The sequence below is a fragment of the Chiloscyllium punctatum genome, chromosome 16 (assembly GCF_047496795.1).
Source record: "Chiloscyllium punctatum isolate Juve2018m chromosome 16, sChiPun1.3, whole genome shotgun sequence".
Taxonomy (NCBI): domain Eukaryota; kingdom Metazoa; phylum Chordata; class Chondrichthyes; order Orectolobiformes; family Hemiscylliidae; genus Chiloscyllium; species Chiloscyllium punctatum.
In genome coordinates, this window is record NC_092754.1 from 38937037 (window position 1) to 38963822 (window position 26786).

The 26786-nt window shown below is 40.1% G+C and overlaps 1 protein-coding gene across 10 annotated transcripts in view; it reads right to left on the minus strand.

Moving 5' to 3' along the window:
* Positions 1-26786, minus strand: part of nphp4 (nephronophthisis 4) — a 431145-nt gene that overhangs the window by 332565 nt on the left and 71794 nt on the right. For all 10 annotated transcript variants that reach the window (XR_011962716.1, XM_072586737.1, XM_072586731.1 and 7 more), the window contains exons 3-4: positions 11991-12169; positions 150-214 (exon numbers count right to left, since the gene is read on the minus strand). Coding sequence is in view for 9 of the 10 variants with exons in the window: in XM_072586737.1 (XP_072442838.1) it covers positions 150-214; positions 11991-12169 (244 nt within the window). In the remaining variant the exon portion in view is untranslated. The remainder of the gene's footprint in view (positions 1-149; positions 215-11990; positions 12170-26786) is intronic.

The window sequence follows — 26786 nt, forward strand, 5'->3', positions numbered from 1 at the left end:
GGATAGACAATTATAACAGCTTACTTTATTTTGCAATGCTCTGAAATATAAACTCAAATGCTAATATTTTATGATCATGTATTTCATCCGCAATCTGGAATATTTCAATAACTGGACTCAGAATTCTGTCTTGCAAAAATCACACTTACTTTCAATGGGGTCCTGTAACTTTGGATGCAGCAAAGCTCTTGGCGTACCATGATAGAGACTCAATCTGGTGTTTTCAGAAAAGGAAAAAAGACGACTGTTAACTTTTTCTTATTTTATTAGATTGAGCACCAGCTATTGGGTATAGCTTTATTAAACTTGTATAGAAAAGAATGTGATGAAATAAAGTCCAATTCTAGATGGTATTGATAAATGCTCCAAGACAATAGCCACCCATGGCAGACTCCAATTCTGGTTTTAAAGAACTTTGAAATAGAACAGTAACTACATAGAGACAGCAAACCATCATATACACAGCAATAAGGGGCTGCACGAAGACGAGACAAATGCCATATTTCCCACTGGAATACAAGAATTAAATCAGATCGACTCAATCTGGATTAGCTGACTTTTTCCACTCTTGCCTTGAAGGCATAGTAGATTAATATATGATGGTGAAGTGGCAGAGTTTTCAATGTTCCTGTCGGCCTATTTTCCACAATCTGCCTGCCAATTTCAAATCAATTTCATACACAGGTGCGGAATGGGAACTTAAACTAGTCACTCCTTTCCATGACAGGTTTAGGAGCTCAGTCATTCTGAAAAAGATTTCTGTGGAAAAGAGAGTCAATTTTAAATTACATGTCAACTATTGTTCAGTCCTAATGTCTGAAAGAAGGTTGTTCTGCATATTTTTATATTAACAAAAATATTCATCAGAAAAATAATTCAAAATAAACAACTAGCAAATGGAATTTACCATGGACTGCAGTTTCAAAATTTTATAATCAGGTTTTCATCAATAATGCAGAACAAGTTTTTTGAAGATGTAAAGGCATATTTGCCATTTTTTTCCTAAAAGTCATATATCCCATACTGTTCTCACAATTAAGTTTTCTCTCCATGGATTTGATGTATTTAAAACACCTACTGAGTTCTACGCCAGCACATGGCAATCACTTGTTTACTAAATTAGCTGAAAGAAACCATTAGTAAGACATCTGTAAATCATCTAATAGCTACTGTGAACATGGTCAATAAAGTGAGATATATTTAACAGTTAACAAATACAGTCCAAATGGAGCATTTTAAAATAGAGATGCTTTAGCAATGCGAGTTAGAAATAATTTATGAGAAACCAGGAAGGTTGATCAGTGTTACTGATGAGATCAGCTTTTTAAGGATTCAGCCAGAGAATTATTAGATAGCTTGAGGCCAGATTTTAAATAAATCAAAACTGATAAATTGACTTCCAAGTAACAGATCAAAGTTAACCACTGATGGTAATAGGCAATAACTAACCTTACTTTTGTCAAGACATAGATTACTGCATGAACACGCTAATACTCAAAAGTTCCAATGAACTATATATATTTAAATGGTTCTGTAAAATTGATACTGGTGCACCGTGTTTTAAGCCATGATTTGAATTTAATTCCTGCGTGCCATAATACCATCTCAATCCATGATGTCATTAAGTGAGACAAAAGGAGAAGGCATATATTAATGAAGCAGCACCTAAGTTGTCGCCAAATTCAAATCCAATCTTTCAAGATCTTTAAAAAACCATCAGGAAAGGAACAGTATGCTACAGTTTAGGTATTCAATGTATCCTGTCACACAGTTGGATTTTTGGGGTTTTTTTATGGTTATCCAAAAATTAGATTATCACATTTTTATAAAGCCAGAAGTAGAAAATGACATTGAAATGCATAACACTAAGAAACTTAAAACATGTTCGGGGAAAAGTCAGCACCCTGTACATCCAGTTTATAAACTCTCTCAGTAGCCTTCTGAATAAAACGCCAGCTGATGTAGTACTAGACCCTCCAGACCAGAACTGCAGCTGGACTGTATTTCCAGACTTGACTAATTAGAATTTTTGAACTGTTTGGTACTACAAGGTCAGGGAGGGGAGAGACTTTTCACTTCCAAAGCTCTCCAACAGGAAGTACACATGCAAGTTGGCAAGGGTTCAGAAAAGTTTTACCAGCATGTTGCCAGGAATGGAGGTTTTGAGTTATAAAGATGGCCTGGGACTTCTTTCACTGGAGCATTGGAGTTTGAGGTGTGACCTTATAGAGATTTATAAAATCATGAGGGGCATAGATAAGGTGAAAAGCAAGGGTCTTTTCCCAAAGGAGTGTGGCAACCCTCAATCTGCAGAATGGACCTGTTAAGAGTGGGTTTAGCTTGTTCATTTCTGTGAATAGCTGGGTCATCCCTCCAGATATGCTTCTGAAACACCATTGGAATAGTGAGGTTCTCTTTTTGAGAAGGCTGGGTGCCTTTTTGAATTGTTAAAGGTTGGGGTGAACGTTCACAAAATGTGTACAAATCCATTCATTGTCAAGCTCATGTGAACAGTCAACTGGCCTGTCGAAATCAATGAACAAACATGTCAAAAAGACCTGTCAGAATTGTTAAGAGGACTTGTCAAAAGCAACTATCAGAGGCAGTTACCAAGGCATGTAAAATCCCCGCCCCTAGATCCTTTGAAACATTGTCTTGAGTGTTAAATAAACATTGCTTGCTATTTCATTCTCTGAGTTGACCTAAACTTGAGGCCTTGTGTTAATGGATTACAGCTATATGATTGATTCCATAGCCATTCATGATAACAGTAGGGTGCCACCTTTTCACAGTGCAACTGACAACTACAACCTCTTTGAAATGGAACTACGAATTCCAAAACTTGTTTTTATAAGTAACAGTGAACTACAGCAATTTTGTTTTGATGAAAGGCTTGGTGGAACTGATAATATCTAAAAACCTATTTGTTTTTGAATGAACTAAGGTGTTTCATTCAATATAGTGAAGTATGCAATACACAGAAGGCTAGTCATAGAAATTTTACTTTTATCTCTGAAATAACTCCACAGAGGCCGGAATCCAGTCACCAAGTCACCCCTTATTAATACTCCTCCATAGTGCTCCTGGTCCAACTTCCTCAAAGTGAACAAAACCCCGATACTCCTGTTTATATGTCAGCCAGGGCTCCCTGATTGGATGTGGTTAAAAGACCAATCGAGGAACTCATATTCTATGAGATCCACCTGGCTGACCTCATTTCAATCACGACAATATTATCTCTGTACTGGTCCTGAAGCCTGCCTTTCGTGAATACAGAACAGGTTGGCATGATAAGTCCAAGGCAGAGGGTAATGGAGATCATGGAATGGCATAAATTGACACCAAATTGATTTTGGGATTACAGAGGGCCATGGTGAATGGATAGGTGCATAGGTTGACAGGAGATTATGAGGAGATACAGCTTGGTACCGGTAATTAATTGCATGACATGGCCACAGGGATTGTATGGGGTAGGAATGAGGTGGCGTGAGGGATCCACATAGGAGGGATATTTAATGGACATTGAGCTGGGGTCCCAAAGCAAGCTTTCGACCCAATCAGCCTCCAGTGCTCACATCCTCTTCATTATTTCCAGGGTTTTTCCTCAACTTCTATTAAGCTTGAGCAAACATTTTTAAAAGCCAGAATTTCAGAACCAGGAATTCTCCTGATTCTGTGCACTCGACTTGCAAAAGAAAGTCCAGGATTAGTTAAATTCAAGAATGGATAGAAAATAACGCGAAAAAATCTATTACGGAATGACTAAACTTGGTCACAACCTATCAATGCAAGCAGTAAGTAATTTATTTTTGCTATAAATTAAGTGGCTCCAACAAATCAGTTAGAATCAGACCTATGAATTAGCAAATTGCTTACCCTAATCGCTCTAAGATTTGTGACATTTTATGTGCTTTTTGTAAATTCAGCCAATTTTTACGACATTTCAGAGGTATATCATTGAGGTTCACTTTGAAATGCCAAGGTTCTGAAAGGTTCTATGCAGACACAAGTTCTTTCTTTTCTTAAAAATTGTATTTCAATTCTGAATTTTCAGAAGACCAAGCCTGATCACTATCAAATAAAAGCAGTTCAAGATGGTGACTCACCATCACCCCATCCAAGGCAATAGGCAGGAACGATAAATGCTGGTTTTGCCAGCACCACCCACATTCCAAGTACAAATATAAAAATATATTCAGTACCAGTGAAAACAACATACACCCAATCTTTCAAAATCATCTTGAAAATAAATTGTTTTTCTTTGTTTACGTGTTCATAACGTCAGAGGGAGATTTGGTCTGGTGGATTTACCGAGTCTGACAAGCTTAGTAAGATGTGATCGAACATCGTGACAAATTCAGGAATTAATTTAAAATGCTTTAGATTAAGCTGCACGTATTACTTCAGCTCCCACACAACTCCATTGACAGTTCCCACAGCACTCAATGGGCAGAATACCATAGACAGAAGTGGCAAGTTTGGAGATATGATGGCCAAGTAATTAAGCAGGATTGTGGTATACCTGAACCTTATCCTGTTGCCACCTTTTCACGTCTGCCAGAAGTTCTGGGCAGGGTGATCCATGATCGACCTTCCCACCCTACTGCCAATTCAGGAATTGAGGTCCTTAAGTCGGTCATTAGGAACGACTTCAGAGCCTCACCTTCCACAGATGGGATTAACCCATGGGCATGTTACCATATGGCTTGCACATCAAAGAGTGTTGGCAGGTTGGAGTGGGACTCCCTCAGTCAAAAGGAACTCAATCTCTGATTGAGGGACTACACATAGAGCAAAAGGCCCTCTGCTGAGATCCACATGCCTGCTCTTTGCTCTTCCAAACCCCATCACTACCTCAACAAGATTCCACCCAATGTGTTTTTCTTGGAAATCACAAGAAAGGCAGGAAGCAACAAAACAAGTCCTTTCTGTAAACTTTTAAACATATTTCAAAACCTAATGCATATGATTATTTGGTCAGATTTAATTCCACATTTTGCATTAGGATGCAATGTGATTAATATCCTGTAGAGCTCAATAGAATGGAACTAACAAGAAAAAATTTGGATTTGACCTCTTGATGTACACCGGAAAGGGACAAAAAGAAATCAATCCATCAGGGAATGTGGTTTGGAGGCCAGGTAGTTTTCAGTGGCCACGCCATGTGCAATCTTCACTGGTGAGCTTCTCATTCATACTAGCACTTACACTCTTATTTAGGAGATTGTATGTTCATGTTCCATTCCAGACACATGAGCAGAAAGATCTCGGTTGCCATGCCGATGCAGTACTGAGGGAAGCACTTATCTACAGCAGCTGCCATCTTTTAGGTTAAATGGCCTAGTAGTATTATCGATGGACTGTCAACCCAGAGACCCAGGTAATATCTGGTGACCCAGGTTCAAATCCCACCATGGTAGATTGTGGAATTTGAATACAAATCTGGAATTAAGAGTTTAATGATGACCATTGTCGATTGTCGGAAAAACCCATCTGGTCCACTAATATCCTTTAGAGGATGAAACTGCCATTCTTATCTGGTCTGGCCAACATGTGACTCCAGACCCACTGCAATGTCGATGACACTTAAGGCCAACGACACCTCATCCTGTGAGTGAATGAATAAATAAAGAAAATGCAAAAACACAGTTGTCTGGAGTGTAGCAAGAACACCAGTGGTACAATATCACAGATATTGGAAGATGTTCATGAGGAACAGGACAGATTCTAAGCAGATCCTTGTACAATCACACTAATCGAGGGTCAAGGAGAAGGAGGAACTGCCTTTTCCACATTTATTATACAAGATACTCTCATGCTTCTGGTCCCGTGACTGTAACAGTATCATTGTACATTTGTACACACAAAGTGAAATATCATGAAGGAACACTTTCTCTAATATTGTTGCTCTGCTAGTTTCCCAATGGATTTAGCTAGAATCGCTACAGTCAGCACCTCTTCAGGAAAGGATTAAAATGTAACAGGAGACCCATTGGGTCTCCTCAGGCCATAGCCTGGGGTTTGGTTGTGCATTTATTAATGAGACTCCTACTAAAGGCTGACAGAAGATTTGTCCATCACCAGAATTAGAAAATCAAATTTCCAGGTCAGGAAGGCGAGTTCCTCTGTTTTAAATGCTCCCCTAAATTATTTACAAGCAAATCAACTGTAATATAACAAAGTTAGTTACAGATTATTCTGAACACAAGTATGCACACAATCATATTTTGCAATAGAGAATTACAGAAGTGTTGGTACAGAAAAGCAAATATGATGAACGTTCAGTTGGATGATCTTTACTTCTACCTGTACAGCCTCATTCCCATTTCTGATCACACACTGTAGTCAAGAAGTGCAGAAAAAAATGACAAGGTTTTCTAAAGGTACCAGGCTCCTCAGGAAGAGGGCCATTAATCTGCTCAACAAAGTATAAAAAGGAAAATATTAGAGATACGTTTGCATGCAGGAAACAAGTCATTTATCACTGCCTACATACTTCATACTTTCACAGAAGCCTAGAGAAATCGTTACTAAGTTTGGTAAAATTCTGAGCTAAAATAAGATGAATTTGAATAATTTGGTAATTCAAACGTTATAAAAAGCAGTTAAATGCAAATTTGATGCTAAAAGTGTTTATCTTATCTGATACAAATTAAATAACTACAAATAAAACTTTGAGTGCAAACGTTGAGATGTTAATACAATCAAAGATCATAAGAATTATTTAGGAGCAGGACTGATATGGAGGTGCCGGTGTTGGACTGGGGTGTACAAATTTAAAAATCACACAACACCAGGTTATAGTCCAACAGGTTTAGCTAGAAGTACTAGCTTCCAACGGCACTGCTTTGGACTATAACCTGGTGTTGAGCGATTTTTAACTTTGGAGCAAGAGGAAGTCTTTTGGCCCATTGGGTATGCTTTACCATTCAGTAAGACCATGAATGACTATGGTTGTAACTGCATTTTCCAGCCTGCCCCCAAGAACTCTCAGTTTCCGTGCAGATTAAAAATCTATCCAAAGTAGACATGAATGTATTTAATGACCCAGCCTCTAGGGTTCTTCAGGGAAGAGAATTCGAAGACAAACTACCCTCTAAGAACAAGAAGCCCCGACACAACTTGAGCAGAAAGAAAATGCCCCATTTTCATACATTTATTGATTCTACATCAAATGAGGTTCATACAGATTTAAATTTAGTCATAGGGATCACTCATATCAGGGCGTGTGCACACTAGTTTATCTGTGCTAAATCTAACAGAAACATTTTACTTATTACCTCGATCAGTTTTGCATCCACATGGAATTCAAAAGGCAGTAAATATGAACTACACAATTGTAATTCTCCATATTCATTAAGTGGCCAGGAATCAGATGAAATACAACTCATACCCATTATATCTGAAATCAATTATATGAAAATCAGACTGTTTCTACAATGGCTGGGCAACTTGCTTCACCACATGTTCTCTATGTTCATAGAAGCCTGATTATCCCTTCCCTGGAGGTACTGAGGAAGGTGGCAAGAAGGGCAAATAATTGGGTGAGTTAACCCTAGAGAGATACTCACTCCTGTCCCTCTCGCCCTCTCAGCAATTATGTGTTAGATGAGTAAGTCTACTGGGAACGTTGGCAATCTGGGGCATGGACAGTGGGGCAGCCTGTGAAAGCCACCCCTGCCCAATCCTCCACTCTCCCTGTATCTCCTATCCATGATACCCAAAAGAAAATTATCTACCTTCTCGCTGTTAAATCCCCTGATCCTGGTCTTCTCGCAACAATCCCTAAGACCTAGAAGCTACCTGATTCTGATTGGCTCACAGCTTTTGTGGCAGGACTTACCAATCATCAGAAAGTGGCTGACTGGATCCAATCCACCATTTTAAACATCATTCCACCTCCACCAATGCACTGTAGCTGGACTTCTTAAAAAGAAAACGACCACCTTTCACAATTTGAGAATGTGCCAAATTGTTTTCTTCACAAACTGCTTCTGACATGTAGTCACTGCAACAACTCAATAAACACAGCAGCCAACATACTCACGATAAGATCCCACAAGCAACAATGCGAAAATCTGCTAGGAGTGCTGTTTACTGAGGGATACATTTTGACCAAGCCACTGGGGAGAAATCCTCTGTTCTTCACTAAAACAGTGCAGCAGAATCTTTTACACTGAACTAACAGTACAGGTGAGGCCTCAGTTTAACATCTTAACTAAAAGATGGCAGCTGCAGCAGATAAGCACTCCCTTCAGTACTGCAATGAATGTCAACCTAGATCTTTCTGCTCATGTGCCTGAAGTGGGACATTAATGCACAATCTTCTAAATGAGGGTGCGAGCGCTAGTACCTGGCTGATATGGCTCCCTACATAACACAAATGATTTAACTCACATCACTTAGTGAGAAAATGTCACTTGGATCAACCATTCTTCTGTGGCTGAACTTGTTTTGAAGAATTATTGTACATCTTTATAATCAGATACCCAAGTTTTATTCCCCTAATTACTATTATTGACGTTAATTAAAACACACACACTTGTCCTTTTTCCCAGTCGATATAATTTCCAGGTTGCAAACTAATTGCAATTGAAGTCACGTCTGCTCTCTGAAATGTTTTGCAAAACTCTTCACTTGGGGGAACAACAATATCGAAACAAATGATTTGACCATTTAACTCATTGCTGTTCACAATGGGCAACTGTCTGTGTGGAATTTGTACATTCTTCCCTTGTCTGCATGGGTTTCCTCCAGATGCTCCAGTTTCCTCCCACAATCCAAAGATGTGCAGGTTAGGTAAACTGGCCATGCTAAATTGCCCATAGTGTTCAGGGATGTGTAGGTTAGGTGCATTGGTCAGGGTAAAAACAGGATAATTGGGTAGGGGAATGGGTTTGGGTGGGTTTCACTTCAGAGAGTTGGCGTGGACTTGTTGGGCCGGAGGGCCTGTTTCCACACTGTAGGGATTCTATGATTCTATGAAAATTAGGAAGGCACAAGACGGTAGAATTGAAAGAATACAGAGGTTTGGGAGACTGAAGGAGACATGAAGGGACATGGACACAGAGGAACGTAAGAAGATGACTGGTAATTTTTAAGTCAGAACAGAAACAAGTGTAGGTCAGTAGGCAAAAGAGTGATGAAAGAACAAGAATTGCTGAGAGGTTTGAATGTGTAAAACCTATTCAGAAAGTAGATGGCAGTTTGGCTGGGAGTGCATTACAATAGTAAGTCTAAAGATACCAAAAGCATGAATGAGGGTTTCAGGTGTGAAAGGATTATGTATTAAACACGAGAGGTGTTGAAGGATGATGTTGTTTTACTTTGTAGGCATCACAATTATATGTACAATGTGATGCAGTGTCTGCAGAAGTAATCAGAAAAACTGTACGATCAGTACCTGCGGAGAGCCACCGCTTAGTGAATCAGAGCATAATTCTTCTGCTTTCTACTTTACTTTCACTCTGGAGCCAAAAAGACTGCATGAGCAGCAAGTATCAGGCTAGAAGCCAAGATATGGGCATTCAGCTGCCTCTCTAGGTAGCTGTACTTTAGACAGTTGGGTCAACCTTATCAGACACGATTAGGGGGATTAAATAATAATTTGAACACATCTTCAAAGAGCTGTCAAATGAAATTTGACTCTAAAAATGTTTTGTCTTAATTACACAAGATGGTTGGACAGATCAGCCTCCATAATCGCCCTCTGGTGCAGTGACAGATGTGTAAAGATCGCTGGAGGCATGGGGGAGATGGGGAGCCAGCTGATTTAAAAGATCAATTTTCTTGTGAAACATTGCAAAACCTACATCCTGGATTTTAAAAACCATGAGTACAGAAAATATTATATAGAACATAAGGATGGAAAGTTCTGCACTTACTCAGCAAAACTAGTAGCATTTATGGAGATTAAATGTTTGAGGTTGATTGAAACTGAAAAAAATTAAACATTTAACAGGTTTTTAGTAAATACAGGGGCTAAGAAGAAGATAGCAGCAAGAGGTCTGTAACTGGGTGGAAGTCAGAAGAGATCAAATGACAAAACAGATGATGTTAGAAGGCAAAATGACTTGTTAAAGCGACAAGTAAAGAAACAAAAGATGGTTTTAGAAGCAAAGGTGAATGGGCAAAGCAGAATCATTGCATGGAGTTGCGGTCCAAATAAATGGGCATGGTGGTTATGACCTGAAATTGATTAACTAATGTTGAGTCCAGAAGCCCATAAGGTTCCTAATTGAAAAATGAGTTGCTACTCTTCAGAGTCTCAAAGAACAATACACAAAGTCAAGAAACGAGTGTTTAAAGTCGGAAAAGGAGACAGAATTAAAATGATAAGGCACCAGCAGCTCAGGAATTTGATGTCTATTTTCCACCATATGTCGTATTTTGCTTCTTATGTATCATGTACTTGCATCTCCCTGAATCTGTCTTGTCATGCTTAGCTACTGTAGCCCTCATTCCATCAAAAGATTTACCATTTCTCCTGTCAAACAAAATACACCAACTTTTCAGTGTGAAAGAAGAATGCTCTAAGCCTCTTACATCAATCAGGAAAGACCCATTGGAATGATTTTTCCATCCTATCTTTCAAACATCTTGATACTGTGCTACGGAATCCCCTCCCCAAACACCACCTCCTTGAGATACTAGGCCTCAGTTCCAAACAGCTCATCTTCAAACATGCTCCCAGTCACCTCTGCAAAATCTCTAGTTACTGCCTTACATTGGTTTTTTTCTCTATCAAAGGCTTGGTTGCTTGATGAAGGTTGTACAAAAACAAAAATTATTATTTGGGCGACTCTCTTTATTTGGAATGGAAGCAACATCATTCCTGTTCTTTAGTTCCAGTTCCAGAACTGGCTGCAATTTACAAAAATGTAATTCATAATGCATTTTCCATTGTCTATAAAAGGTTACCTAAAAAATATCACTTTCCTAACAGTCCAAATAATTAGATGTAATTTTAGATTTCACAATGAAAACTAATTTTTTAAATTTAGAAGTGTACTTGTGAATGAGGGATTTAACCAATGCACCATTCTGACTAGGGCTGTATATCGCAAATTTTTCAGTTGTGCAGTTTTCCAAATAATTGCCATTCCTTCACTGTGTCAAACAACTGTTCATTACTCGGAATGGCGATCTTGAAATTCAAAATTAAAACTACTGTATGAGAATTTTTAAAAATTCATAACTTATAGATGATAGCTTTTAATCTGTCAAACACTCAGATATGAAGCAATCTGTCTGTCAAGTCAACCTGCAAAGGACAGTGCATGCCGGATGCATGCTTGATGGATAGATTTGAAAATCAACAGTCAGGTCTGTCCATTTCAGTCAAAGATTAGAATTGTCAGAAACCTTACAGAAAAGGCAGGTGGGGTGTGCCAGGCCATACTTGGAATTCAATGCGGGCATCCAAATCGATAAAGTGCTGGCCTTTGAAATGAAAAGGGTTACGCCACTGGAACTGCACAAAAGGGGGATAGCAACAACTCGTGGAAACAATTAAGGCCAAGGATGAAGCAATGGCAGCAAAACAGAACTGGTAGCTCAGAATGAGTTATGGAATCTGATGGAAGGGCACCCCCATTACCACAGTCTGGTGCGAAATCTGTTCGAACTTGTTGCGCAATACAAGATTGTGGGCCACGTACTGTCATTATTATCAAGGGCAACAAACAGAATTGACCAGTGACAGCACTGTGGTATAGGTTCGCACCCGAGAAATTTGCCAGATCCATACGTTAGTGACCCTTATTTCAAAACGTAAAACACACAAAAGCTTGGGACATGCAAGAACGTCTGTTGTCCATAATTTATACATGCCTGTCATTACTGAAGCCTTGTTTATCTTTTATGAAGTAAAATATTTGGAACTGTCAACAAGTGCCCAGATTTTTCAGTGTTTGGCATTTGCATGATCGTGCTTTGCTGTGTCTAATGTAATTATTATCATACTATAGGCAGCAATCCAAAGTACTGACCTTTTAATATTTTGACCTTTAGCAGTATCTGGTGTAGATTTCTGTCTACCGCACAAGTGCAGAATTCCAAACCCACATGACAGGACACGTTCATTATCTTCACGCTTCTTCGCAATCGCGACGACTTCCACAACGATCGCGATATGGGCACAGTTTAGAGGGGTGTGGAAGTAAACACTCTGAAAAAGAACATGAAACAATTAAAGAATGTTACAATTTTGAAACCTAGCCTTCTTTCTCCTTTTAGCATTTTCCACAAACTTCCATGCCAACTTTAATGGGAATTGTAACGGCCGGCTATAGTTAGTTTATACCAATGAGTCAATATAACCTATCTTCCAGTTGTCTTTCAATACTCGGCAATTTAACACAGAAATTGATATGAATTATTTATTTTCTAATTTTTTTGATCTTTTGGATTAATCTGTAAATTTCTGGATCTGTGTTGGCACTGCTGAGGAATGGAACAATTCTTAATGTTCCATGATATGGAGGTGCTGGTGTTGGACTGGGGTGGACAAAGTTAAAAATCACACAACACCAGGATATAGTCCAACAGATTTATTTGGAAGTGCAAGCTTTTGGCACTCCAAAAGCCGATACTTTCAGGTAAACCTGTTGAACTATGACCTGGTGTTGTGTGATTTTTCACAATGGTCCAAACATCATTAATAGCCTAATCAGTTTAAGTTACTAGGGCAAAGTTCCCCTTACTCAGGCTCTAACAATGTGCCATAATTCTAATTTCAAAAAACAAAATTCCTTACTAATGCTCCCACAACTCACATTCACCATCCATGTAGCTTTTATAGGATATTGGGCTGTTTCTGGGAGTGAGTTGATAACCAATACGAAGCTACAGACAAAAGCTCATTTCATTTCGGACCTTGCATACCATCAGTTCTGGATGGATCTGAATCCTGTTAGTGCAAGTAATTGAGCCTGTACATACTTTCCTATCTCACACATCATTGGCTTATGTTGTCATGACTCACTGGGCTAGTGTGCTTGAAATCAAGCCTCATTATTCCTGGACTCATGACAAATGGGAAGATTTAATGAAACTACCAAAAATCTCAAAAATCCTCTGACTGACTGCTACCCAGGGTAAAACAAGACTACACAATACAAAAAAAACTAAAGAACTGCATATGCTGGAAATCAGCAACAGAAACTGAAATTGTAGGGAAAAAACTCAGCAAATCTGACAGCACCTATGGAGAGAAAGTAAAGTTAACATTTTGGCATCCAGTAATCCTTCTTCAGAACTGATTTTTGTTTTATTTTAATGTTAGCTCAGTAGTTAGTACTGCTGCCTCACAGTGCCAGGGACCTGGGTTGGATTCCACCCTCAGACAACTGTCTACGTGGAGTTTGCACATTCTTCCTGCTTGGGTTTCCTCCAGGTGCTCCAGTTTCCTCCCACAATCCAAAGCTGCGCAGGTTAGGTAAACTGGCCATGCTAAATTACCCATTGTGTTCAGGGATGTGTAGGTTAGGTGCATTAGTCAGGGGCACATGTACAGTAATAGTGGATTGGATCTGGGTGGGATACACTTCAGAGGGTCGGTGTGCACTTGTTGGTCCAAAGGGCCTGTTTCCACATGGTACGGATTCTATGATTCAATGAAAAACAAACCACACCATGTTCCTTCATTACCAATAAAAAAAAACCTCTATTTATTCTAATACTCTCAACCTCAACTTGACCTCTTAAAATTTCTCCACACAGACACAAAAGGGAAAGAACACACTCCCAAAACCAGCCAGAGGAACACAGTTCTACATAACCAATCCAAAATCTCAAAACTGATTGAAGAATTGTGAATTATGAAACCAATGATCACTTGATGTTATCAGAATAGCAATGGTCATTCTGTAATTCACTGGCTGCCTGGCTGGAGCCAGGATCTTTAGGTAGACTCAGTGACATTTAGAACACAGACGGAGGCCATTACGATCATCATGTCCACACAGTCAAAAAATATCTGACTAGAGATCCCATTTTCCAACTACTGGCCAATTGTCCTGAAGTTTGTAGCAACACAAATGTGTATCTAAATACTGCCTAATATTCTGACAATTTTTGATTTAACTATCTTTTCAGTCAGCAAATTTCAGACCCCTAAACCACCAACAGCACCCCCACCAAAGTGAACAATTTCTCAACTTTCCTCTTAGCCTTCTACCTCTTAGCTTGAACTTTTGCTCTCTATTTATTAATCCTTCTACTAGTGGAAAAAGTGCCTTCCTATCCACCCTATTTATGTTCTTCATAATCTCATATGCCTCATGACATCCCCTCAAACTTCGCTGCTCCAAGGAAAACAACCCCAAACTATCCAATTTTCCACAAAAGCAGACAAAGTGGTGTATCTGAAAGTGGTAATACTTGGACTCCAGTGATTTTTTTTTGTCATGTACAAAAAAACTACCACTTTGTCTGGATTCAACATTCCCAAACAGTAACATGGTTTTATATGCATCAGCTAGTGTCATTTTTTTTCCCAAAGTTGCAAACAACTCTTTCAACTTTTGTTCCGATTTAAAGCAGCGCCCATTTGTCTCATTTTCAGTCCACAGTCAAAAAATAATGATATGGAGGCTTCCTGCCTCTATTCCTGATGAAGGGCTTTTGCCCAAAACGTCGATTTTCCTGCTCCTCAGATGCTGCCTGACCTACTGTGCTTTTTCAGCACCACTCTGATCTAAACTCTGGTTTCCAGCATCTGCAGTCCTCACCTTTGCCCTGTTGAAGCAATCGTCTAGCCATGGAATTGAGTAGGAAACTGTTTTTGTTATTACATTCCCCTGTCAGTAATCTAAGCAGAATCGAGTTGAGCCGTCCAGTTTCTAGAACTAACACCACTGGTTAACTCCAACAGCTTTGGCTACATTCAATCAGGTGATTTTCTAACATGCATTGAATCTCTGTTTCCACCTGAACCTGTTTATCAGGGTTTCATTGATAAGGATGTTGTTTAATTGTCAATGATTCTACCATGTCCATATCATCATGTCTAGCTAAAACACTACATCCATGTGTCACTCTACAGATTAACTTCAATTTCCTGAGGAATCTTGAGATCTTTGCATCATTGTCCTTTCTCCAAATATTATAACATGCTATCCAGCTGTCATGCATTGGCTAATTGGATTGTAGGATGCAAAAATCACACAGGTCCAACCAGTGTATTTGGAAGCACAAGCTTTTGGAGCGCTGCTCCTTCATCAGGTGGTTGTGGAGTAGAAGATCGTAAGACACCGAATTTATAGCAAAAGTATACAGCGTGATGCAACCGAAATTATATATTAAAAAAGACCTGGATTGTTTGTTAAGTCTCTCATCTTTTAGAATGACCATGTTGTTTCAGTTCTTTCATATGTAAATCTCAGAACTTTTTTTTCTTGTTACATTCTCAAGTGAACTTTAATAATAGGTGTCATGTCGTCTCAGATAATGCATTGAAGGTGTGAGGTGCCCTGTGTAAGGCTGTCTGTGCCCCAAAGTTCAGACTGACTCAGCACCTCCAAATCATGAACTATAGAAGGTTCAGTTGATGAACTGTCTCCACTTACTTCACTGTTATGGTCTCCGTTATTCTCCACTAATCTCACCACTGGACATTGGTGCTCTTGCTCATCACCTTCCCTGCAAACATATTGCTTCAACGTGTTCATGTGACATAAACGACATTTCTTCCAGAAATGAGGAGTCATCACTAAACTTCTTAACTAGCTTGTACCACAGTACTATGAAGGGTTCTTAATGTGAAACGGGATTTCACCTCCATAAGGACATGCAGTGATCACTCATACTGATGCTGTCACGGATAGATGCATCTGCAGCAGGCAGATACGTGAAGATGAGGTCAGGTATCTTTTCCCCTTGTTGATTCCTCCATCAAACACACCAGATTCAGTCTACAGGCTATGTCCTTTCAGACTCGAGCAGCTCAGTCAGTAGTGGCATTGCCAAGCCACTCAAGGTGTTGGAATTTGAAGTCCTCTACCCAGCTTACATTCTTGCCTTTGCTGCCCTTAAAAAAAAAGTGATGTTCAACATGCAGGAGTACTGAGAGCTCATCTACCTCAGGGGATTGATGGGGGGGTGTCCAACTGAAGAAAAACTGACTGCAACATTTCCATAAGTTGCAACTGTGACTACATTGGAAAAGTGCTTCAAGGTCATGAAAGAAACTGTGTAAATGCAAGTTACCTTTTGCAAGTCACCTTCAACCTCTATGAATTCAGCAGACACAGATTACAAAACACAGGTGGAATGGAAGTGAAAACCAAATATTGTCATTCTGTTTATCATTCATTGAGCATCCTATGACCATTTTACAGAATTACGGAATGGTTACAGCTTGGAAGAAGGTCATTCAGGCTGGACCAGCTTTCTCAATGAGCAACGTACCTAATGCATTTTCCCCATCTTCTGCCTGTAACTACACAAGATTTGTTCTTTTCAGATAATCCTTCTTCCTCGTAAATGCCTTGACTGAACATGCTCCACCACACCCTCAGATAGCACATTGCACATGGTACCCACATAAGAAAGTTTGTTCTCATATCTCTATTGCTCATTGTGCAAATTAGCTTGCATCTGGGCCTACTTGTTCACATTCCTTCCAACCCTCATGAATTTGACTAACCCTGTCAATCTAACATAATTTTCTTGGCTGTTACTGCAACTGCCACAGGTGGGCAAGGCGTTACAAAGTAGTTGAAGTTGCAGTCCTCGTATCCCAAATAGGGAACTGAATGAGTGCACTGACATTCTGCTCAATAAAATTTGACCAGCAACATGCGGTGGTCTTTTTGGGGAAGTTGAAAAGTTACAGGAGTCCTCATCCGAGTCCCATAAAGCAAGTTTGGACTGCTGCAGTTCCAGATTGTTGATCTAGCAGTTTAGCTGGTGCACTTTAAGACAACTATGAAATAGCTTTTTATAGGTCAACTCACTCACCACAAGGCAATGAAATTTAAGCAAATCTCTAAAACGCTACTTGAAGTTGCTGTGCTGCTTTAACAGTAAGAGGTTACATGCACTAGACATTGCAACAATTCATTTACTCCATATTGACTAAGATAAGTAATAGCGTGCTGAGATAACTTGAAGTGGAGTACTTTATGAATAATTTAGCAGTCAGTGGGTTGACTACACTCCAGCATCAAAGGAGCTAATGCACGGCAACAAATTCCATGTCATTTACTTTTCAGTTCCCCTGAAGTGAAGCATGCAGCCACACTGCATTTTCCATCTGGTCGTCAAGCAATTTCCTTGAGCCAAAAAGACAGATTGACCTTGCCCCACAGACAATTCTCTTCGCAGTAAGCCGGCAGAAGGCACAATTCAAATAATAAAGAGCTGACTTGGTCAGATTTTCTATTTTCTAAAATGAAGCAGTTATTCTCACCACAGTGCCCCATTAAACAGCCCGACCAAGAGCGGGTTATTTCCACCACTGTGCCCACCAACAGATGGAATTCTCAGGGCAAAATTTAAATGACGCCTTTGCGAAGTAGCAAAATTCATTTCATTAATTATGAAATGATTGTACTAAAGATAAAGTTGATGAATTTAGGCAGTCTCAACAGACGTCCATTTTGGTATAGGCACACTTTCCCTAATTCAGCTTAAGCTGACAATCTCATTCAGAGTTGTAGGAATTGGAAGAAAATTGCTACTGGAGTGCAAAACTGTCTTCTGTGGCACATTTTTGGATTGAAGTCCAATTTGAAAGGGCTTGATTCTGAAACCAAGTAGCCAAAGTAATTAAGTGTTCCATCCCCAGTGTCAATATCTCTTAACACTCCAAAAACATTTTTCGACAAGGTCAGTGTCGGTGACACAATGTTCAATGATATTAAGCAATGGGATAATGATTAATGAGCCTGATCTCACACACTTGGCATTACCATTTTCCAAACACATCACATGACAGCATAGGAATGCAGGTAAGATGTACCCCCATGGAAAAGAAAATAAAGCCCAAAGGGAGATAATATTGCAACTGGTAATGTAAAGCCCTGTATAGGCTTTCCCACTATTTCAGAGAATGATGTGAGAGACAAGAAAATGTAAAAGAACAAAATTAACAAATCGACTTTCAAATTCCCTTCACACAAAAAAAACCCGATGAATTGATTGCATTGAAAACGAATGGATATACAGTCTCAATTCACCTCCTGCGGCAAGCCTCATGATCCAAGGTAGCAGTGGAGTAGCAGTCAACCTCCTGGTCGAGGGCTCATCTGCTTTTTGTTTTTTCTTACTTTTGCTCTTTTTTTCCCTCTTTAAAGCCTTTTCGGAGGTTGACAGCAGGCCTGGCCTCCAAAGTACGTGCAGCAATGGTGGCAACAAAGTCAGGCCCTCCTAACATCGGCAGCAGTGAAACTCATTGTGGGAGGTGGGGAGCAAATCCAGTACCAAGATGAGAGTGAGCCCAGCGCAAAAGGAGAGTCAGCCTAGTACCAGGGAGAACGAGCCAAGCGTTAAGGAGAAGCAAGCCTTGAGACAGCATCAGCCATGAAAAGTATCGCCTTAGGATTGGCAACTTTGTCACTGGCTCGGTTCAACACTGTCAGTGGCAAAGCAGTGGCTGGAGGGTACCATGGATACATGAGCCATGGCGAGAGTCTCTGATGTTGGTGTGCCCGGCACAGGCAGGGGTAAAGTGAATCGGCCTAGTAGTGAAAAATGCCACCTGATGATTGGCGACTTCGATGTTAGTTGGATGTGGGGAGGCAGTGGTGGTTCTGAGCCAGCTCAGGGCTCATCCATCGATGATCTTCCCCTTAAGCCACATCATTTCACTTTCTCTTCTTCTTAAACTATCAAAATGGTCTGGGTTATGGCGACAAATGAAAGTTTTTCATTCTATTTTCTATTTTCTGTAAAATAAACATGACAATAAATACATTTTAAAAAGTCAAATATGAGTTAACTTTGCTCTGAAGTTTTAATCAGAAGTGATTAAAACACCTAGGAAAGGTTTAAACAAAGATAGCAAGATTGAACTAAATTTGCTTAGTTATGTATCATCAATGTCTGTACACAAGATTATGTATATATACCTGTGAGACTACATCATCACTATGTAGAATAAATGGGCTATTAGCAATGTGTCACCAATAGAATCTTGGCTTTGAATCAAAGCATTGACAGGATAGGATAATAGATAAGACATGTAAATGTCAGTTAGGTATAAATAATCTTCCATTACATACAACTGTCAAAGAATAAAAATGAACATTCATAGTTAACAAATAAACAGCCACTATGAAATAACGCTTTCATTCAACCCATCAGCAAAATCAAAACAGAATGCAACTGTAGCCTTCACCATGATTTTCACAGCAAATCTTCACCCAAAATGAATTCCCTTTTAACTGTCAAAGGTTGTCAGTAATTCAGGGTTGTAATTCTGAAGTTAGATGCAAAATTAGTCATAAAAGCTTAATGCAAATTCAAGGAATTAGACTTCAACTGCAAAGCTGTTTGTACATCAAAGCTTTTGGATTAGCCAGACCTCTGCACTGAAAGCCATTTTCACATTTTAATTAACAGTTAAGATCAAACACAAAAAGCTCAGTTGCAGGTTTCAAGTTAGCATGCCACTTTCTTGACACATAAAATTACAATCATCGACCACAAATTGTGTATACTGATACAGTTTACTATTTTCGAGGTAAATGATGGCTGAATGATATTATTGTTGGACTACTAATCCAGAAACTCGGGTAACGTTCTGGGAATCTGGGTTCAAATCCTGACATGGCAGATTTTGGAATTTGAATTCAATGACTATCTGTGATTCACAGAGTTCAATCATAATCTATTGTCAGAAAAAAAAACACCACTTGGTTCACCAATGCTATTCAGATAAGGAAATATGCCATCCTTACCTGGTCTAGCCTACATGTGACTTCACACTCTCAGCAATATGATCGACTCTCAAATGCCCTCTGAAATAACCAAGCAAGCTACTCAGTTGTAACAATTGTTGCAAAGTCTCAAATGAATCTAGACAGCATCGACCTCGACACCAATAACAACAAAGGCAAAAAAACAGCCCTGTTGATCCTACAAAGTCCTCCTTATTAAAATCTCGGGACTCAAGCCAGTGTTAGGAGAGCTGGCTCACAGATCAGTCAAGCAACCGCTTAACATAGTCACACAATCTCAGAATCATACCTTGCAGACAATATCCCAGACACCATTACCGTTGCTGGATATTTCCTGTCCCACGAGCAGGACAGACCCAGCAGAGATGGCGGCAAAATAGTACAAAATAGAGAGGGAATTGCCTCGTGAGCCCTTAACACTGACTGGACACTATGAAGTCTTGGGACATCAGGTTATAAATTGGCAAGAAAATCTCCTGCTGGTTATCACGTACCATCGTCCCTCAGCTAATGACTCTGTGCTCCTCCATGTTGAACAACACTTGCAAGAAGTTCTGAGGGTGGCAAGAGCACAAAATGTACTCTGGGTGGGGGATTTCAATATCCACTACCAATGGTGGCTTGGCAGCAGCATTACTGATCAAGTTGGTCCACTTCTAAAGAATATAACTGCTGTGTCTGCAGCAAATAGCGAGGGAATCAGCAACAGGTAAAAATATACTTGACCTCATCCTTACAAATCTGCCTGCTGCCGATGCATCTGTCAATAACAGTATGAGTAAGTGTGACCACCTAGTGGAGATGAAGTCCTACCTTCACAGTGATCTGAGTGCTGTGTGGCAGTACCACTGTGCTAACTGGGTTAGACTGCGAACAGATTTAGCAAGTCAAGACTCGACATTCATGTTGTAGGCCATCAACAGCAGCGGAATTGCACTCCAGCCTGATCAGCAACTCCATTGCCCAGTATATCTCCCACTCTACCATTACCATCAAGTCAGGGAATCAACTCTGGTTCACTGGGGAGAGTAGGAAGGAGCAGCATCAGGCAGACCTAAAAATGAGATGTCAACTTGATGAAGCTACAAAACAGGACCATGTGCATGACAAACAGCGTAAGCAGCAAGTCAAAGAAAGTGCTTAGCAACCTATAATCATGGGACCAGATCTGAACTCTTCAGTCCTGCTGCATCCAGTTGTGAATGGTGGTGGACAATTAAACAACTCACTCATGGAGGTGGTTCCAAAAATATCCCCATCTTGGGAGAGTCCAGCAAATTAGTGTAAAAGATAAGGCTGAAGCATTTGTAACTATCTTCAGCCAGAAGGGCCAGGTGGATAATCCTTTTGACTTCCTCCCAAGGTCCCCAGTATCACAGGTGCCAATCTTCAGCTAATTCAATTCACTCAAGGTGACTCAAAAAATGATTGAAGGCACTGGATACTACAAAGGCTCCAGGCACTCTCAACATTCTAGCAATGGTACTGAAGACTTGTGCTCCATCACTTGGCACACTCCGGGCCAAGCTGTTCATGCCCAAAACGTCAATTCTCCTGCTCCTTGGATGCTACCTGACCTGCTGAGCTTTTCCAGCAACACATTTTCAGCCCTGTTCTAGTACAGCAACAACATTGGCATCTACCTCACTCTATGGAAAATTGTCCAACTATGTCCTGTACACAAAAAGTAGGACTAATATAACCTGGCCAATTACCACCCCATTTGTCTACTCTCAATAAAGTGATAGAAGGTGTCATCAACAGTGTTATCAAGCAGTGCAGCTCCTCAGCAGTAATCTGCTCACTGACATCCAGGGTGGGCTCCGCCAAGGCCACTCAGCTCCTCACCTCTTTCAAGCTTTGTCTCAAACATGGATGCAAGAGCTCAATTCCAGAGCTATGGTAAGAGTGACTGCCCCTGACATCAAGGTCACAATTGACTGAGTACAACATCAAGGAGCCCTCACACAAATGGAGCAAATGGGCATCGGGGACAAACTTACTGCTGGTTGGTAGATGGCTGTGGTTGTTGGAGGAGGTCAGTCATCTCAGCTCTAGGACATCATTGCAAGGAGTTCCTCAAGGTAGTGTCCTTGGCCCAAACATCTTCAGCTGCTTCATCAACAACTTTCCCCCATCATAAGGTCACAAGTGGGCATGTTCGCGGACGAATGCACGATGTTCCATCCACAATTTTTCAAATAATGCAGCAGTCCTTCTCCAAACACAAGATGTGGACAATATCCAGGCTTGGGCTGACAAGTGGCAATTCATTTCCATGTCACAAATGCCAGACAATATCAATAGTCATGAAGAGATGGTCTAACTACCTCCCCTTGATATTTAATTTCATTACCATCACTGAATCTCACACTAACAACGACTTTGATGAGAAACTCATGTCATAAAAAACAGTCAGAAGCTAGGTATAATGCAGTGAGTAACTCACCTCTTAACTCCCCAAAGCCTGTCCACTATCTACAAGGCACAAGTCAGGTGTGTGATGGAATGCTCCCCACTTGCCTGGATAAGTACAGCTACAACAATGCTCGAGAAGCTCGACACCATCCAGAACAAAGCACCCTACTTAATTTTTTGTGGAAGTGGTGCCACTCAGTCGCTCGACCACTGATGCTCAGTAGTGTACTATCTTCAAGATGCCCTGCAGAAATTTGTCAAAGATCCTTAAGTAGCACCTTCTAAACTCACAACTAATTCTATCTAGAAGGTCAAGGGCAGCAGATATGTGGAAACACTACCACCTGCAAGTTCCCCTCCAAGACACTCACTATCCAGACTTAGATATATATCACCGTTCCTCTACTGCCGCAGGGTCAAAATCTAGGAATTCCTTCCCTAACTGCATTGTGGATCTACCTCCAGCACACAGGAGAAAGTGAGGACTGCAGATGCTGGAGAGTCAGAGTCAAAAAGCACAGCATGTCAGGCAGCATCTGAGGAGCAGGACTGTTGACATTTCAGGCATAAGCCCTTCATCAGGGGTGCTTTCCCAGTGCCACACTTTTCAGTTCTACTTGCAGCACATGGATGGCAGCTCACCACTACCTTCTCAAGAGCAACTAGGGACAGGCAATAAATGCTGTCACTGCCAGGGGTGCCCACATCCCTCGAGTGAATAAAGCAAAACTTGCAAAGGTTTACGTCAGAGGTTATCAGCATCAAGCTCAATTTACAGTGGTAATGTAGTTTAAAATTAATTTCTTGACTAACAGTAGAGTACTGAGAGCAGGCAGGATAGCTAGCCTTATTAGAAGCGCTTATGATGACCAAATAGAACAATAATAATAATTTGCAGTTATGTAGCACCTATCCTATAAAATAAAATGCTTAATTAAATGGGGAATTAAATAAGACCAACTTCCCAAAAATGAAACCAGATGGATTAAATACACCAAACTTCTATGAATTACCCAAAATTCACAAACCAGGAGCCCCCCTCAAACCTATAGTCTTGCCACCTAGAACACCAACATACAGATTAGCCAAGGAAATCCAAAGACTAAAACACTGAGTAGAAGAATCACGGCACTCCATTCATTCCACCCAAGAATTCCTGAACACCAAAGACACCAAGACAGAAAAGGATAAATAATGGTCTCCTTTGACGTAACAGCCCCGTTTACATCCATCAACATCAACCAGGCCAAAGAAACACTGACTACACGATTAGAAGAACCAAAGACACATACACCAAACACCACCAACTTCTTCAGCAAGGACAATATTGTCAAGCTAGTGGATCTATGCTTTATCACCCACTTCACTTTCAATAATAAACCCCACAGACAACCAATGGAACACCCTTGGGATTTCCGATATCAGGGTTCTCAGCAGAGGTAGTAATACAAAGACTCGAATAAACAGCTGTGCCAACGTCCAATCCAAATTTTGGGTCCGCTGCATGCATGACATCTTTGTCATCACTAAATGAAACAAATTAGAGGAAACATTCAAGACCATCAATAATATCCTTATTGGATAAAATTCTCTAAAGATGAGTAAAACAACAACAAACTGCCATTCCTTGATGTCACAGGAGAGCAAACAGTCAATGGGGAACTTGAAATTAGAGTCTACAGGAAAACAGCACATACAGACCAAACACTGAACTACAGAAGCAGTTGTCCTAACACCCACAAACGAAGCTGCATCAGAAGATTATTCCAATAAGCCACCACACACTGCAGCATAGAGGAACTACGCAGAGCAGAAGAAATCACCTATACAGTGCATTCAAAAAGAACGGGTACCCAATGAACACAGTCCGCCAATTTCTCAGCAACAAACCCAAAAAGCAGACAAAACATGTCCAGAAACCCTCCCCACTTGGCCCTACATCAAAGACATCTCAGAAATGACTGCCAGACTACTCAGACCTCTTGGCAACATGGCAGCCCACAAACCCACCAACACACTAAAACAGCAGCTAATGCATTTAAAAGACCCTATACAGACAACAAGCAAAATGAACGACATTTACAAAATATCTTGCAAGAACTGTAACAAACATTATGTTGGACAAACAGACAGAAAACTAGCCACCAGGATACATGAACATCAACTAGCCACAAAAAGACCACTATCACAAGTATCCTTACGTACAGATAAGGAAGGACACCACTTTGACCGGTACAATACATCCATCCTCGGACAAGCTAAACAGAGACACACACAAAAATTCCCAAAAGCACGGCATTCCAACGAACACATTGATTTGAATACCATTTACCACTCTCTGAGAAAAAGAACCAGAAATAACGTCACCAACCCAAGGAAAACCAAAGCACATAAATAGAAAGATGGACATAACACCAGCACTTCATCAGAGGCTCACAGATGATGTGACCTAGTATGAAGATGTAACAACTCAATGAGCAAACTTACATCCAGAACCCCAACCTGAGCTACAAATCTTCTCAACACTCACTAAAACGCTTAATGTAGAAAAGGAGTTATCCACTCAGATGTGGCAACAAATAAGAATGACTCTTGCAACAGAGGATGGAGGACGCCTGTTACGTCAAGTAATTAGACACAACACCACTTTTTTCGGGGCAGTGAATATGAAGGATGTTGGAGGAGGATGCTAGGATGACCATGAAATGGAATAAGCCACATGCTCCTTTTTTTGTCATTCCTCTTCTTTGCTCTAAGATTCTTACTACAGTATTTCATTTTCTCTGTTGTTGATTAGCTAGAATAATTATAGAGGACATTGATTAGCCAAATAGGCAGACACATGGCAGATTAAATTTAATGGCAAGGAATGTGAAATGACGTGTTTTGAGAGGAAGCTCAAGGAGATGCAATAAAATTGGATAACTTGAAACTTTACTGTGATACTTTTACCATTGATTTTGATGTTTTGTCCAAGATTTTAAGGCTTCATTAGTAACCTGTGTTCATTCAGATTTCACAATGAACAGTGTGTTCAATCTAAAACATCATGTCTTATTCATTAAAAAGATACAGCTATATGTAAAGGTAGAGAGGACATCATCTTCATTAAGCAGCATGAATTCCATGACTGTAACACATGGTATCAAAAATCAGCACCAGGGATCCTGGTTCAATTCCAGCCTCGGGTGACTGTCTGTGGGGAGCCTGCACATTCTCCCAGTGTCTGTGTGGGTTTCCTCCAGGTGCTCTGGTTTCCTCCCACAATCCAAACATGTGCAGGTAAGGTGAATTGGCCATGCTAAATTGCCCATAGTGTTCAGAGATGTGTAGGTGAGGTGCATTAGTCACTAGTAAATGTAGAGCAATAGGGGAATGGGTCTGGGTGGGTTACTCTTCGGAAGGTCGGTATGGACTTGTTGGGCCAAATGGCCTGTTTCAACACTGTAGGGATACTATGATTCTATGAAACAAATGAATTTTCAGTTTCTTCCTTTTTCTTGGTGAGTTGTTTGGGAGCTTTTAACAAGTGCCTTGTTTTGCAGCATTGAAGAACTAACTCTGCAATCCCTGCATTTAAATAGAGGCTTGTCACATCCAAATATTGTCAAGGAATTTACCAATGAATTACTTTTGAACTGTATGAAGTATTGTTAACCAGCCAAGACATTTTTCATTGCAAATAATGAGAAGCCTTGTCACATACAAGTTGTAGTTGGAATATTATTACCTAATACCAAATGTTTAATAGTTTGAAATCCTATAATAATCATCATCTGTCAAGGTATGGAATATTCTTTGTTTCCTAAATCTCATTGTCAATTTGTCATTCATTTTCAAAATTGATCCCATGGGATTGAAGAAGCAGAAATAGAGTAGATACACAACTGGTTAGGAGGCAGAAAACAGTGAATTGTTTGTTTCTGAGTCAAAAGGAGTCTCTTGAGTCCCATTGGGCCATTGCTCTTTATGATCCAGATTAATTTTCTGGATTTTGCTATAAGGGAACTATTTCCATATTTTCGGATAACACGTGACCTAAAAGTACTTCATAAAGTAAGAAATATAATGAGACTTCAGGAGGACATCGCAAGAATGATGAAATGACAACATATAGCCAATGAAAAGCAAAAGAAATACATACTGTGGCATTTTAGGAGGAAGAATAAGGAGGCAGAATACAAATATAATGGTTCAAGGGGCTGCAGGAACAAAATAACTTCGGGACAGCAAACCCAGCATCCATGAAAGATGTGTCTAAGTTAATAAAGCCTTTGAAACATGTTATGAAATTCTTGGTTTTATAAACAGAAGTATGGAGTACAAAAAGAAATCTAGAAAGAATCTGCATTGATATAAGAGTCACTAGATATGAAGTCAGAAAAGCACAGCAGGTCAGCACAGTATCCCAGGAACAGGAAAGTCAACATTTCAGGCCGAAATCCTTCACCAGGATTGGGAGGG